The 15,416-nt window shown below is 38.5% G+C and overlaps 1 protein-coding gene across 1 annotated transcript in view; it reads left to right on the top strand.

Annotated features, from left to right (window-relative positions):
• The window catches only part of LOC113028191 (uncharacterized), a 30,988-nt gene extending 16,742 nt beyond the window's left edge, over positions 1-14,246 (top strand). The window contains exons 2-7 of the mRNA XM_080289873.1: positions 11,804-11,886; positions 11,984-12,095; positions 12,411-12,499; positions 12,612-12,784; positions 12,948-13,125; positions 13,507-14,246. Coding sequence (XP_080145999.1) covers positions 11,804-11,886; positions 11,984-12,095; positions 12,411-12,499; positions 12,612-12,784; positions 12,948-13,125; positions 13,507-13,643 — 772 coding nt within the window. The 3' untranslated portion in view covers positions 13,644-14,246. The remainder of the gene's footprint in view (positions 1-11,803; positions 11,887-11,983; positions 12,096-12,410; positions 12,500-12,611; positions 12,785-12,947; positions 13,126-13,506) is intronic.
• The last annotated feature ends 1,170 nt before the right edge of the window (positions 14,247-15,416 follow it).

Below are 15,416 nucleotides of genomic sequence, written 5' to 3' on the forward strand. Positions count from 1 at the left end.
TCAGTTTTCAGGCCCCTCTTCTGTGGAACCAGCTTCCAGTTTGGATTCGGGAGACAGACACTATCTCTACTTTTAAGATTAGACTTAAAACTTTCCTTTTTGCTAAAGCATATAGTTAGGGCTGGACCAGGTGACCCTGAATCCTCCCTTAGTTATGCTGCAATAGACATAGGCTGCCGGGGGATTCCTATGATGCATTGAGTTTTTCCTTTCCAGTCACCTTTCTCACTCACTATGTATTAATAGACCTCTCTGCATTGAATCATATCTGTTATTAACCTCTGTCTCTCTTCCACAGCATGTCTTTTATCCTGTCTTCCTTCTCTCACCCCAACCGGTCGCAGCAGATGGCCGCCCCTCCCTGAGCCTGGTTCTGCCGGAGGTTTCTTCCTGTTAAAAGGGAGTTTTTCCTTCCCACTGTTGCCAAAGTGCTTGCTCATAGGGGGTCATATGATTGTTGGGTTTTTTTCTCTGTATCTATGAAGCGCCTTGAGGCGACTTATGTAGTGATTTGGCACTATATAAATAAAATTGAATTGAATTGAATTGAATATCTTAATGGTTTATTGTCATTTCGTAGTATACCAAAAGACAAAAAGGCATTTTAACCCTCAGCACAACATCACTACTAATACATGTCACATATTAGTCATTTAAACAGTAATAATTCAATATTTTTACTATATTATAAATAAATATATATAAATAAAATAACTATAGATAACACAACAATTAATACATGTATTGTTTAATTAATAAAACATCAGAAAGTGATAAAAACACATTAGAAATAGCAATAGCTTCATAACAGACCATTAAATCAACACATTGTCATCAGCAGATGTTTGCATGTTCAGTAAAAATATTTCAACAACAACAACAACAAGTTTTTGATTAAAATTATCAATGAACTTTAGCGTTATGTAAGGCAAGTTTCATGTTGTACTCATGGTCCTTTGTTAGTCCAGTTTAGGACCATGTCTCTGACGTATGTATCATATCAAATATATGTCATATCAAAACAACCCCACACCTGCAGTTGTTTCAGTTTTTCATAGGTGTTTCTTGTCAGCTGGTCAACCTCACTCAGGCGGACATCCGTATCAGCCAACCAAATGACAAGGTCCTCCCTTTGTGCTTCAAATCCCTCCCACTCTAAGACAAGGAGCTGAGAGAGAGAGAAAAAGAGTCAATTATAAAGAAAAGAGAAAATCGAAACCCTCCTCAGAAGGTCTGACTCGCATACCTTCAGTTGACCTGCGATGGACTCCTGTTTGGCGTTCACGTCATCCCAGTGGCAGCTGCACTCCCTCGCCAATGCCAGCAGCTAAGTCTGCAGGGTGCCCTGGAAGAACCGAGTTAATGTTTGACTCCTCCTGGTCAAGCTCTCCAGCTGGATGATCCGAGGTCTCCCCTCTTGCCGCCGCCTCTGAACACACAAACACAAATTGCATGTGAAGCAGGAGGTGCAGATTTTTTTGCTATTCTTTTCTAAATCCAGGCTTGATCACGTGGAGCTATTTGGAAAACTTTTTTGGCCAGCCGATGACTGTTGTCTCACAGAAAGTCAAATCAAATGTATGTGATACACAATTAATTCACAAGAACACATTATAAAAAACAAGTCCAGTTCATGCCTGATTTCAAGTTAATTCTGCATCAAAACAGGGTGACAGAATTAAAACGAGTGTTTGCAGCAAATGTGAGCACAAAGCCTCACTTTGTACAAGCCTGCTATTAAAGTTCTCCTCTATGCAGACGACTTTCCTGTTTTCAAGGCACAACTTGGATCTGTGCTGTACAAATCTTATGGATACACGCTAAATGAAACAGTAGTGTGCACGACTCCAGATTCTGATCCCTCATCCTAATATGGTCCCAAAGGATCAAAAAAACCCACATAGCAATAGCAATAAAGCAAATGTTGAGGCTTCAAAATATAATGTACTAGAGATGGACCGATCCGATATTACGTATCGGTATCGGTCCGATACTGACCTAAATTACTGGATCGGATATCGGAGAAAAATAAAAAATGTAATCCGATCCATTAAATATCACGAAAGCACCTCACAAAACTTGCAACACGCCGTAACTCACCTCAGAACGTTAGCACGTCGGAGCAGTATGCATCACGTGATAGAGCGGCTGTGGCATGCAGGACCTGTCGGTGGTCTGGATAGCATTTGGAGCTTCGCTAGCAACCCGGCATTTCATCTCCGACAAAGTTATCCCCGAGAGAAGTAAAGCAAGTGTGTAAGTCCATCTCTGAATGTTTGTAAAGCATTCCTGCGTTAAGCTTAACAAACGATATATGGAGCGACTGCCTCTTCTGCTGCTGCTACTTCAATCATGAAACTGCTTAATGATCAGCTGATCGGCTTTTCTGTCGCGAGTCGTGTCTCTAGTTTGCTTTTGGCCCACTTTGCACCAGGAAAGAGGAAAACAGTGGCTGAACAACAGCAGCACGTTTAAGCTTGATCAGCTGTTGTTAGAATTTATTTAATATTACTTTCTACTCGAGGATCTTTTTCTACGTAGCTGACGCTGGTAACTGTGCAGGGGCGGATCTAGCAAAGTTTAGCCAGGGGGGCCGATAGGGCATTAACAGGGAAAAGGGGGCACAAAGACATACTTTTCTTTCTTATTCTCATTTAAAATGTCTAGCTTTTAATAAATAATTATCTGACACCCAAAGTTTTAATTTGATGTAAAATGAATAGAAGTCAATTACTGTATATAGTAACTATTAAGTCTAATATACCCTAGTAAGCTATAGTACTTTTTCCTTTGGGAAGGTACCATCTGTGCAGTCTGCAATTTTGTTGAAGAAAGATGTTGAATCTATTTAATATTTCTTGAAAAATAATTGATTTCTGTGCATTTTTTTTCACACTGCATCAAATTAAGGTTGATTACGTCGATTAAGCATCATGAGGTGGCGCGTGAGGGGTGGTTTCCTATTTTTTATTTATTTATTTTTGTTGTTGCTGGGAGTTGGAACCCTATTAGTTAGGTTGCTTAATATTTATGCTAAGTACTCTTTAAAATACCAGAATAGGGAGGATGGTGTAGGTTTAAGTTTATTAGATTGATCAGTATTGCTGAACTATGAAATTTTTTTTTTTGCATACAGGTATAACAGAAAAGCTTTAGTGTAGTTGTTATTTTAAACTTGAGTATGAACTCATACAAAATGCAGCAAGATATTTAAAAAACAGTTTTGTTGATTAAAAAACACTATATCGGATTCATATCGGTATCGGCAGATATTCAAATTTATGATATTGGTATCGGTATCGGACATAAAAAAGTGGTATCGTGCCATCTCTATAATGTACATAAACCAATGGCTGACATGGGTTTTTATCATAAGGGTGATAAATATGCAACATATGGTCTTAAGACTAAAAGTACAATACAGATTTTAGTCTGAGAGATTTGATGTTCATTTACCTGCAGATGCACTATACGTGCCTTCTGTCATGGTCCTGGGTCTCTTGACCCAGCGTTTTAAGTTTGAGTTTATTTTGTTCATTAGGTTATTAGACTCCTTGTGTTTTCTTCCCCTGTATTTAAGCTTCCCCTCACCCTTCGTGTTTCATGCTGCGTGTCTTATGTTATCAAGTTTGTATTATTATGCCTAAGTGTTTCTAGTTATTATTTTCCCCTCGTGTTTCCAACCATGTTAAATCTCCCCTGCTCTTCATGCGTTTCATGTCTGTCTTACGTTGTCAAGTTCGGGTTGTCATGTCTATGTCTCATTATGTTTCCTGTTTTATTGTGAAGAGGTCTGGTGTTCTGTGTTCATCATGTTCAGTTTTACTCTCCCACTGTGACGTCATTATGTTCATGTGTGCCAGCTGTTTCCTCATGTGTCTCCACTTCCCCTAATCACCTCCTGTGTATTTAAGTCCTCTGTTTTCAGTGTGTGATTGTCAGGTCGTCTGTTGTCCATGCCATGCCATGCTTCCAAGTTTCTTGTCTAGGTTTTTCTTATTGTTTGTTTAGATTCCCCAGTTTAGGTTTGTGTTAATTTTGCTTCAGTTTGCCTTGCCCTTTGTTTGTACCTTTTCTACCAGCCATATTAAACGGCTCACCTTTTGTTAACATTCAAGTTTTGTTCCCTGTTCCTTGGAGTCTGCATTTTGGGTCCTTTTTTTCAATTCATACAGTCTGCCCTCGCCAGACTGTGACACCTGCTCCGTGGTTTTCCACAATGTTTTGCACGTCACTATTTAATACAGGAAGTAGGTGAACTAAAACAAGTCATCTTTCTTAGTGAGAGGACAATATTAATGAAACCAACCTTAATGACATCATACAGATCCCTAAAGATGCTCCTGCTGCTTCTCGTCCTCCTCATCCTAAGCTTCCTTCTCCTTGTCCTTGACTTCCATCCAATTGTAATTCAATCTAATTGTGTTTCTCCCCCTCCTCTTCCTAATTTTGTTGGAGATGTGAACAGAATTAGTGTGAATCTGAATTAACTTGTGCAAACAAGAAAAATCTACAGCTCTTCGGTAAGAGGTGGTCTTGTGATTTAAGCCGGGTAGAGTAGATTTATGTGTTGATGCTACCTGCTTCAGCTCTACGACTGGCTGCTGAGTGATATTTACACCCTGACTGGATTACAAACTTTAACCACATGCTGAACTTTGGCCCAGCTTTTATACTTCTTGTTAATGTCAGCCTGCAACTTAGTCTTTCTGAGAGACACACACACTGTTTAAACCTCTGAATACAATATCAATGCTGCAGGTTATATTATTAATGCAATGGTAATGATGATGATTATTTAACAATAGCAGTAAAATAATTTCCCTGCTCCACAGTAGCTCTGTTTTAGAAGTTCAGTTAACGCTAGAAATGGGTTTTAGAGTTTGTACGTGTTTTGTCTCAAGGGGCCACCGCATATATTTATATATAAACATTATAAATAAAACCACTTTTTTTTTTTACATTAGTAATTCCTTTTTTGCATAATCTTATATTATTGTTAATAATAAATTAATTAAAGCAACAAAACAACCTGAAGAGCCGATTGGGAGCCGAAAGAACCGGCTCTTTTTAGTGAGCCGAGCTGAAAGAGCCGGTTCTCTAAAGAGAGCCTGAAATCCCATCACTATAATGTATGATGGTGGATAAATGAAATGTACAAAGGGAATTTAAACTATATTACAAAAGGACATCTATCTTGGAAACATCAAATGACCGGAGCATAATTTTCAAGTAGTCCGTAAATAAGTTATACAGTAACAGTCATGTGACACATGAGAAGGCGTGTCTTTTTCTATTCATTCAAAACACTTCAAAACACTCTTCCAGAATTCAAAGTACAGGCTGATGTGAGTGTTTAATGTAAGGCTCAGCTCTACTGAATTTCTGAGTTTCTAGAACAGACACAGAGCTCACGTCACAGGCTTCAGGCGCCATTTTAGTGACTTTAACAATATTATAAATTTCAATATCGGTCTAGCTGACATTAAGTTATGTACGCAGCATGCAATAGAACCACGTATTTTAGAAGCCAAAGGTTCAAATCAGTTAGGAGTACCTTCACTTAATTATGACAGTGTTTTTAATTATAATTAATTATAACTGTTTTTTTAGGAAAACAGTTCTGTATACCGATACTAAATTGCGTTAACTTTAACAGCTAACATAGCTAATCGTTATTGTTAGCACAGCATTAACAGCAAGCTACACTAACGAGTATCAAAAACAAAACAGTACAAAGGTTTTTATGAAAATATTTTACCTTTTCCAAGAATCCAGAGCTTCAAAGACCAGCAGGTACTGAAGCCTGTTATCCACTTCGCTGTCACCGGCCGTGAGAAAGTGTTTTTCCCTTAGAAAGTTCAAGGCCCACTGCTCACGCGATCTGCCTACGCATGCGCATTCCACCGACTGACCCCCTCCGTCCGCTCCCGGGAGGTTGCCATAGTACAACGTGTTCTAACGTCTCTCTCTGTCATTTGGCTCAAAACACATATTAACAAATTGCTCAGTGATGAACAAGTACTCAGATCATTTACCTAAGCAGTGCGCTTTAAGTGAAGTGAGTAAGTGTGTTGGTAAGTGTGTTCATTACATTGACATTCTTTTGTGCAGTTGTTATTTACTTGTATTTTATAATTTGACTTTACATACTGCTGGGTGGTTTGTAAAGTTTACAATACCTAGTATTATCATTATGCTATATTTTCTAATATATATAATAATCTCAAAAGTAATGCCTTGAAGCAGAAAATAGTAATACTTTATTAAAACTTAAAATTAAAGTACAGTATTTGAATGTGTGTATTGTGTCTACTGTTTGTTAACTCACCATATTCATAAACATCTTAATAATATTCCATATTCTACTACCACATTATTTGTGATCAATGGGTTTGCTGGGTTAGGTGTGTGTGTGTGTGTGTGTGTGTGTGTGTGGTGGGGGGGAGGGGGGGGATTTTTTTAAGCAAGTATTTCTAGCTTTATTTGAATATTCAGTTTCCTACCATCTGCTCTTAAAGGGTAATCACCAGGTAACCCGCCCTCCCCCTTCGCACACACATGCACACAAACAAAACACACAGTATGATTCACACCCTCATTATAGTGAATAAATATTTATGCCATTTTACACCATCAAACTTAGATAGCTAAGGATGAAGAACCTTTTGTCCTTTAAAGAACCATTTATAATAGCTATGAACCATCTACAAAATAAAAAGGTTCTTTGACGTATGATGGTTCTTTAAAGAACCATGAAGACATCTGAAGAACCATTTAAGAACCGTAATTTTTCTGAGAGTAGGATAAGTAAAAGCAACTCTACTGAAGTTGCCAAAAAGTTGGTGGCAAAATATCCCAAATCTCTGCAAGACATAATAGAGGGAGATGTGATTAGTCCAGGGTATCACTCTCTAGTCAGGCAATTGGAGTACAGAATTGATAGTGTGAAGCGATCTACAGCCCCAAAAATAAGAAAACGTAAGCGTCATACTGATGAGTCTGACACCGACTCTGTTCCTCCAAAACAGAGAGCAGCAATTGAAGACACTTATGGGTGCATTAACTCGGATGTGAAATTCCTGCCCCTTGGAGAAACTCCAGAGAGCCAGCAACTGAAAAAAGAAAAACTTAAGATGATTTTTCAGATGCAAATCCTGAAGAAGTCAAAAATCTAATGAAACTGACTTTCTACACACAGCGTAAACAACTCATCCAGGGAAAAAATATAAAACACCTCATGGAAGAATGGCCATTTTGGTTTAGAGAACTTGGCATGGCAGTCCACTTCAAGGAACTCACTGGAATTGGACTTAAAGCAACTTTGATACTGTGGAGGTCAGGGAAATTATTTTGCTGCTATTGCTAATAATCATCATCATTACCATTGCATTAATAATATAATTGACAGGATTGATATTGCATTCAGATGTTTAAACAGCGTGTGTCTTTCAGAAAGACTAAGTTGCAGGCTGACAGGAAATTGAAGAAGCGGTAGTCAAAAAGGTTGCCAGGAAACATCTGCCATGAAGATAGAGCAATGTTCCTTTTTAAACTGTGTTAAAAGTCATTGTGGTTTTGATCTGACCTATGTATGAAATGTATCTGACGTTGAAGGGGCGTCATTAAATTCAAGCCCTGATGGTAAAAAATATCTGCTTATGCTTTGATTAGTCAGTCGGAGATCAGCGCTGTCTGCGAACGGAGCTGGTCCCCCCACGCATGTATTTCATTAAAATCAATTGTTTGACCAAGCTCTTCTGGACCATGGTTGCTTTTACTCTCCTCTTACAATGATTTTTTTTTTTTACAAATTTGATGTTATCGTGACTGTAATGCATTAAATTTGCAGACCTGCTAGAGGTACTCTTTTGAGTAAACCAGAAAAGACCAGAAAAATTCTGTTAAATAGCAGTTTTATAAATGAGGCTTTCACAATAAAATACTGTTGAATTTATTTATTTTTTTCTGTGAAACTGAGATTTAGTGTACAATAAGCAGCAACTTTGTGTAAATCTTACAGTGTTTAATAGCAGTTTGGCCATGCTAATTTGACATAAAAGGGCTGTTGAATTTATTGGTTTGACATGGTTTTAGGGGGGAAATTATAATGGTTTTAAACTGTAATTTTTACAGCTTTTCAAGTATTCTTGTTTACAGTTCAGTTTTTTCTACAGAATTATTCTGACAACCACAGCTGCCAGATTTTTCTGTAAAATCAACAGGATTTTTTTACAGTGTGTAATTTACTGTCAATTTATTTGAATGAGATCTCTCTCACACATGCATCACTTCAGTTTGGCCTCAGAGGGCGACAGTAAAAAAGGACAGGTGTTAACTTGGTTTGTCAGTCCTTTATTCCACCGGACCACATATCACATCAAAACTCTGACCTTTATCACAGCACTTTCCTTCAGCACAAGCGACCTCTCTTTGCCAGTGTTCTTTATCACTGTTTAACACGGAGTCAGGGAAGAGAAAGGAAAGGACAGACAATGCTAACGCCTTGGAAAGAAACAGGCTGTTTTGTTAAAACTGCTGGCTTGGCTCATTTACACACAAGTTGTTTGCACCCTGACACTGCAGGGATACGCCTCTCTCTCCTAGATCATCATTTGTCAATGAGCACACCCTTACTGATGTGAAGTGTACAGAGTAGTTTTCAGTGTGTAAACGTGAAGTAGTTTTTAATGCCTACGCGTAACAAAGCCGTTTTTGAGCAAAACACAAAGGACCCAAGAGAACAGGAACCACAGTCAAACCTGACGAACCTAAAATCTACTTTGGTCTCAGAATATTTTCCAGGTGTCTTACATTCAAAAAAGTGCAGAAGGATATTTTGGGCATACAAGGAGACACTAGGGCCATCTGTTAAAGCGACAATATATGATGCCACAGGAGGAGTATACACTGAAATAGGAGAGAGGTTTGATTTTCTAGCACTGGAAGACAAATGAAAGAAAGAAAACATCCCTGAAATGCAACAAAATCAGTCATCTAATCTAATCACCCATGCTCTGACTGTGCTGGTGAGCTCTCCAAGCTAGTAAAGAAAGCCCGTGGAGTCAGTGGTCCCTCGCTATAATGCAGTTCACTTTTCGTGGCCTCACTGTTTTTTTTGTGCAATTTTGCATGTTTTTTTTTGTTGTTGTTGTTTTGGGGTATTTTTACAGCTCATTGTGTATTGTGTCCTGATTGGCTGTAGACCATTGTCAGTTAATCTCGTTCTGTGGTCCTGTACAGTACAAATGCGTTCAGCTTGTCAAATTTACATAAATCTTCGATCGCTAGCAGTGCTGTACTGTATGTTTGTACGTCTTCTCCTCAACAAACACAACAATGTCGACAAAACATTTTGCACCATCAAATTCAACCACAGGTGGCTTTGGTTTTAATCTATAACACTGGACTTATTTTCCTATAAAGGTTCAAATTATGAGAGTGTTTAAACAAGAGACAAAAGTGTGAAAATGTTTATGCCTGTCTGAGAAAAGTGTATAAAGTATGTTTAAGGGGTTTTACAGCCTTAAAACATCTATAATAATTGTAAAAAATAAAGTTGGCTACTTCGCGGATTTCACCTATCGCAGGTTATTTTTAGAACGTAACTATTGCGATAAACGAGGGACCACTGTATGTCCCTTAGGTGCAGGAAGCAGGACCTAACAAAGGCCCTCTTCCCTGTCACCTCTTGACAAAAGAGCTGGAATTCAAACTTCCTCCGTCTAAAGCTTTTTTATCATAATGGCTTAACCTTTTTTCCTAATGTTCTCAGAATTATAAGATCCCAGAGTTTAAGATGATAATCAAATGACTATCGGAACAGAAAATAAATATGACTGCAAGAATAGAAGCATCCTGGGATTTTCCCTACCACAACTCCACTACAGGCTCCTTCCTTGGCATCGCTAACTGAACATCGTCTCTCCCTCCAATTTCACCATCATCAGTATTCCACCCACAATGCTCTCTACTGCTCACTTTATTCCCTTACCACACTGCTCCCAGTTAGAGTAAATCCACAGTTGAAAGGACAGAAAAAAATAGATGTTGAAATTGAGCAGGAAACCAGAAGCAATGCAAAGTTTTAGAGCAAGCAACAGGCAGTGAGAATGCTGAGTGTACAGTAAATAGGAAAAAGAAACACAACATAATTGAGCTAAATGCAAATATTAAATGTGATGGTCCACAAAAGAGAATTCTTGTGCTTTTAAATTTGTTATCTGGTTGTTTTTCAGATACAGCTGTTTCAGACATGGCTGTTTTTCAGACACAGCCTGCGCACAGTTTGTACGGGGAGATAAAATAAGGCAAATGTAAATGTTTTTATAGCCGATGATCTGAATGGGACTGGACTGTCCGGATTTAAATTTCACAACTGTCTCCTACAAAATAGTACCCTTCTTCAGTGACCATAACCCAGATAGCAAGGAGACATTGAACAGATGTTGATTTTCCATCTGAACCATCAGAATCGTCAGGATTGAAATGTCAACACAAAACCAGTGTTGAAACAACATTGAAATACTGATGAAACCTGACACTGACATTGAAATAACATTGATTCACTGTTGTTCTGTCATCGTTGATTGTTGATCTATGTATAGTTGACAAGGTGACAACAATCACGTTGAAAAACCATCGATTTATGGTTGAGCGGGAAATTAAAGCTGCTACCACTTGGACTATTCCGCAGCACCCCTATCACATTGGTACATCCCTCCAGGTAACCATTGTCTTGTACAGTAGAGCGGGACATTAGATTTACTCTCAGCGGAATTGACCGGAGAAGGTATAAGTTCATGCACTGCACTGGCCTGCACCACGATTAGTATAAGGTAAGAATGAATGACTTTTGTTCTATTCGTTATTTCCACGGTTGCATTTGAATAACAGTAAAAAAAACAAAACAAACTTGTTAATGTAAAGTTTCGGATAAAATGTGGGAGCCCGAAATTGTGTCTACTTTCTTCTTACAATCCGGCAACAAATAAATTGCACTGCAAACAAAGTCTATCAACAAAGAAAACATTTTCGTTTCATACTTTTCCGTTATATTTCCTTACAAAGCTAGCTTTAACGCTTCGAGGGTTCCTTTGTTCTTGCCGTCGCCTCGGCGCTTGACCCAGACTTTCGCTCTGTAGTTGCTTTTTAGCATAGTACTACAAAAAATTTTAAATCTGTGATATATGATTGATAAACGTAAAGGTAACTGTATAAATGTGTTCAATGACTTTGTTACTTTTAATGATTGGAGAGCACCCGCTTCGATTCGCACTCAATTCAAACTTTACGCTGCACGCTCACCTAACTTGCGTTTGCACCTTTTGTCCACACGTAAACTGCGTTTAGCATTTACGTGTGGACGAGGAAGACGGAGAAAACGCAGCGTCAAAGGTGTGCGCCTATTTTGACGCCACACTGTGCGCCAAGTTTTTGTCTCGGTGCCATGAATTCCTACAATGGCAGACTTAGACAAAATACTGTTAATGTTATTATCTTCAGTGTTTAAATGCTTACATATACGGGTTTGCTTGTAATTGTTGCCTATATACATTTTAAGCTATTATTTATTATTTAGTTTAATCAATAGATCAAGTTTTGTAGTGACTATGAAATATATTGTAATTATCTGTTTCCTGTTTATCCTAGACAGGGCAAAAAAGGACTCCAAATTAAAAAAAAGATAAAAATGAAAGACTGGTGCATTGTTCAGCACTGGTGGTACAGAAATAGTCCCTAGTTCATGGATAAATGGGGAGAAATTGTCATGGCCTCCATATCCTCTGTGAGACACATTCAGGATCCACGATGCAGTAAAGAGGAGAGTTCATCCTGGTTCAACATGGCTCACCTATGCACCAGTCCGACTTCTAATAAGCCATGGTGGGTATCATCTGGATTGGTGTTGTATAAATGTAACAATAACAAGTTTTTCATGTCCTAATTTATGTCTGGCCATACATTGTGTTTGTACTTCCAGACACATTTCACAAAGCAGAACGCAGTCTTCAGAAATATCTAAGTGAACACTGTGATACGTCTGACCTTCAGTCCGAAGCTGAAACTCAGACCAGTCATAAAAGAAAGCACAAGTAAAACTTTTTTTATTTCACAAACATATCTTTGATTGCTAAGAATTTATGATCTTGTCTTTTGTACATATCTGTGGTGCTTGCATACTGCAATATCACCACATAATATAGTCCAAAAAGTGGAAGCTTGTAAACTTTTTATAAATGCAAAGCCGTGTACACTTGTGCACTTCAAAAATTCCTTGTATACTGTACCTTCTTGCACATCTCCGTTTCCTGTGTGTGTTGTTATAAATTAAACTGTAACTTTAGGAAAAAATATTCCAAAAGCACATTTGTAATTACTTATGACCGTTTTCAACTTTTTTTCTTTAGACCAAATCCCCTGTACACATATAGTGACTCAGAGGATGAGCAGCCCACAAAGAAATGGTTTCCCCAGGCCCCTCGAGTGAAAATACCAGGTAATAAAATACTGTCTAGTGTCTTTGTACATATCTGTGTGTGACACAAGGAAACTTTTGACAAGTTGTCTGTATTCTTAAATACTTAAAAAAAATTATCTTTTTCTGTCAGACCTGACGAGAGCTGTTAACGAACTCCGTGAGGAGGTCAGAGCCATCCGCAATACCGGCTGCAATGAATCGGTAGATGCTGGGGTACTGCCTCTGGATTTGCCCTTGCACAACATTGAGGAGCTAAACAATGCAGAGCCAGCTCTTCAATCACAAGAGGCAAATAAGGCAATGGTAAGTATATAAAGGTTATATACACTTTGTAACTATAAAGTGTAATAGCTGTCAGATGTGATTTAAATACATAACAACGGCTTGTTGATTAAACACACAAGCACTTGCATACACATTTAAGACATGAGACACGCTAATTCCATCTCTTAAAATGTGTCTATAGGTGAGACGCTTTGCCTTGATTGGAAGGACCACACTGGAGGTGCGAGTCCACCGTGTAATGGCTTATGCCATTACAAACGAGCTGGCCTCGGTACTAAACTGGGCAGGGAAAAAAACCAAGGACCAGACAAAGCAAAAAATGGCATTTAAAGATACAGCGCTCTGCAAATGCATATTTGGTAAGTTTTACTGTTTTTTTGCTATATTACTTTGTCTTTCTTAATAACAAGACTTTCATGTCCGGTTAATCTGGAGATGGAGTCTTTGGTCTTTGGCTTGTTTAGTCCTCGGGTTGTAGTTTGTACAGCCCGAGGACCCCATGTTTATTTTGTTTTAAAGGATACACGGCACACCATGCTAAGACTTATCACTTTTTCCGCTCATAGCTCTTTGGGAATCAAATGCGGCAGTTTGCAGATTTACGCCTGGTGACTTTCATGTTTATCAGCCTAGGAGTTTACATACTTTCTCCCCGCTGAAGACAGTTAACAAGAGCTTATTCACGTGCTCTAATTCACTTTTTTTGTTTGTGTGTGTGTGTGTGTGTATTTTTGTCCTAGATGGCCTGACGCAGCAGTTAGGGGCAAACTCTATGTCCGAGTTTGTCTTTGCGCAAGCAGTGCAGAAATGGCTCCGATACGCCCCAGATCGTTTGGGTGGTGCAGGACGCACATCATGCATCCCCATCCCAGAGTAAAAAATTACAAACTTCTGTGAAACATATAAATGTAAATAGGAAACTGTCTTTTAATAAAGTATTTAGCAAATGAAACATGACTATTGACCTTTTTTTTTTTTTCTCTGTTACATCACATGCAATGCTTTCTTATTTTAGGATATTAATATTGACATGATACATTGTGAGACATTTGGGGTTTTTTTTATAAAGGGTGTCCAATTTAAGGAATAAGTACAATTATGTGTTTAGGTGGTTTAAGTATTGATGGAAACATGCAGTAGTTTAGTATTGGTTAAAATACCTATAAAGAAAGGTAGATTTCCAGTCATGATTTAACTGTTGTTTTAATAAAAAGCAACTGTGCAAAAGAGGTGGAAAATCAACACCATAGCTCAACAGTGTTTCAATATCAGAATCTGACATTGTTTCAATGTCAACAGTATTAGAAAATACAACGTTGAATCAATGTCAGGTTTCAACATTGATTCAACATCAAAACCTGACGTTGTTTCAACGTTAAAAAAGGGTGCAAGAGTGACGTTAGGTCAACGTCACACTTCAACGTTGATTCAATGACACAGCCTGATATTGACTCAACAGTGTTTCAATGTTTCCTTGCTATCTGGGAAAGCAGAGGAGCGGCTGAGGGCGCTGCACCCACCTCACTGGAGATCGCACAGATGTCACTTGTCATTATATACTTTTTTCTTGATTACTCTGTTAAATGACCTGAAACACACTGCCACTTAATCACCATTTAACAATATAAACCTAAGATTTATATTACAGTCACACACACTGTAGCCTCTATTGTCACCCTTTTTTATTGTCAGATACACAGCAAAATCTCCAGTGTTAAATTAACACTAGAGAGTGTCTATATGGGTCCACACCTCTGAGTGTTAAATACAACACTGTTGAGTGTTAAATTAACACTTTTGACAGTGTTATATGTTTAAAAGTAACCTAGTCAGTTTTGAAGATTAACAATGGCTAACACTGAGCAGTGCTGATTTTCTAACACTGGAATATTTCTAACATTTTGAGTTATTTTCCAGTGTTAGAAAATCAGCACTGCTTTTCTTAACACCCCGATAGCTTGCTGAAGACCTCGAGTTTCTTCTCCCCCCTCCATGCTGTCAGACACTTGAAAGTGACCCGCGCGTGCTTCTCAGCCAATCACAGCGGTACAGACACCCAGCCTTCCGTTTCCCTTAAACTCCTTCCGTTTCCACTATACTCTATAAGAAGAGAATGCATACATGTCTGAAGAAAATATATGTATGCAAGAGAATAATGTATGTCAATATACATTATTCTCTTGCATACATGTATTTTCTTCAGACATGTATGCATTCTCTTCTTACATACATATATTATTTGTGAGATTAAATGCATATTGGATGCATGTAAATGAGAGCAAAATGTAGGAATGCATAAATGAAAATACATGTATGTTAGAGTGAAAATTTGTAAATATGTACATTAAAAAGCAGAGGCGGTGGTGTGTGTTTCATGATCAACAACAGCTGGTGTGATTATGCGAACGTGCACCCGGTCAAATCCTTCTGCTCACCGGACCTGGAGTACCTGATGATTAAGTGCCGGCCATTCTGGCTACCGAGGGAATTTACAGCAGTGATTATTACGGCTGTTTACATTCCCCCACAAGCCGACACTGACCGTGCACTCAGGGAACTGTACAGCGCGATCAGCAGCGAGGAAACCGCACACCCAGAGGCAGCGTTTATCACAGCCGGAGACTTTAATAAGGGAAACCTGAAGAAAGTC

Source organism: Astatotilapia calliptera, chromosome 2, assembly GCF_964374335.1.
Source record: "Astatotilapia calliptera chromosome 2, fAstCal68.1, whole genome shotgun sequence".
Taxonomy (NCBI): Eukaryota; Metazoa; Chordata; class Actinopteri; order Cichliformes; family Cichlidae; genus Astatotilapia; species Astatotilapia calliptera.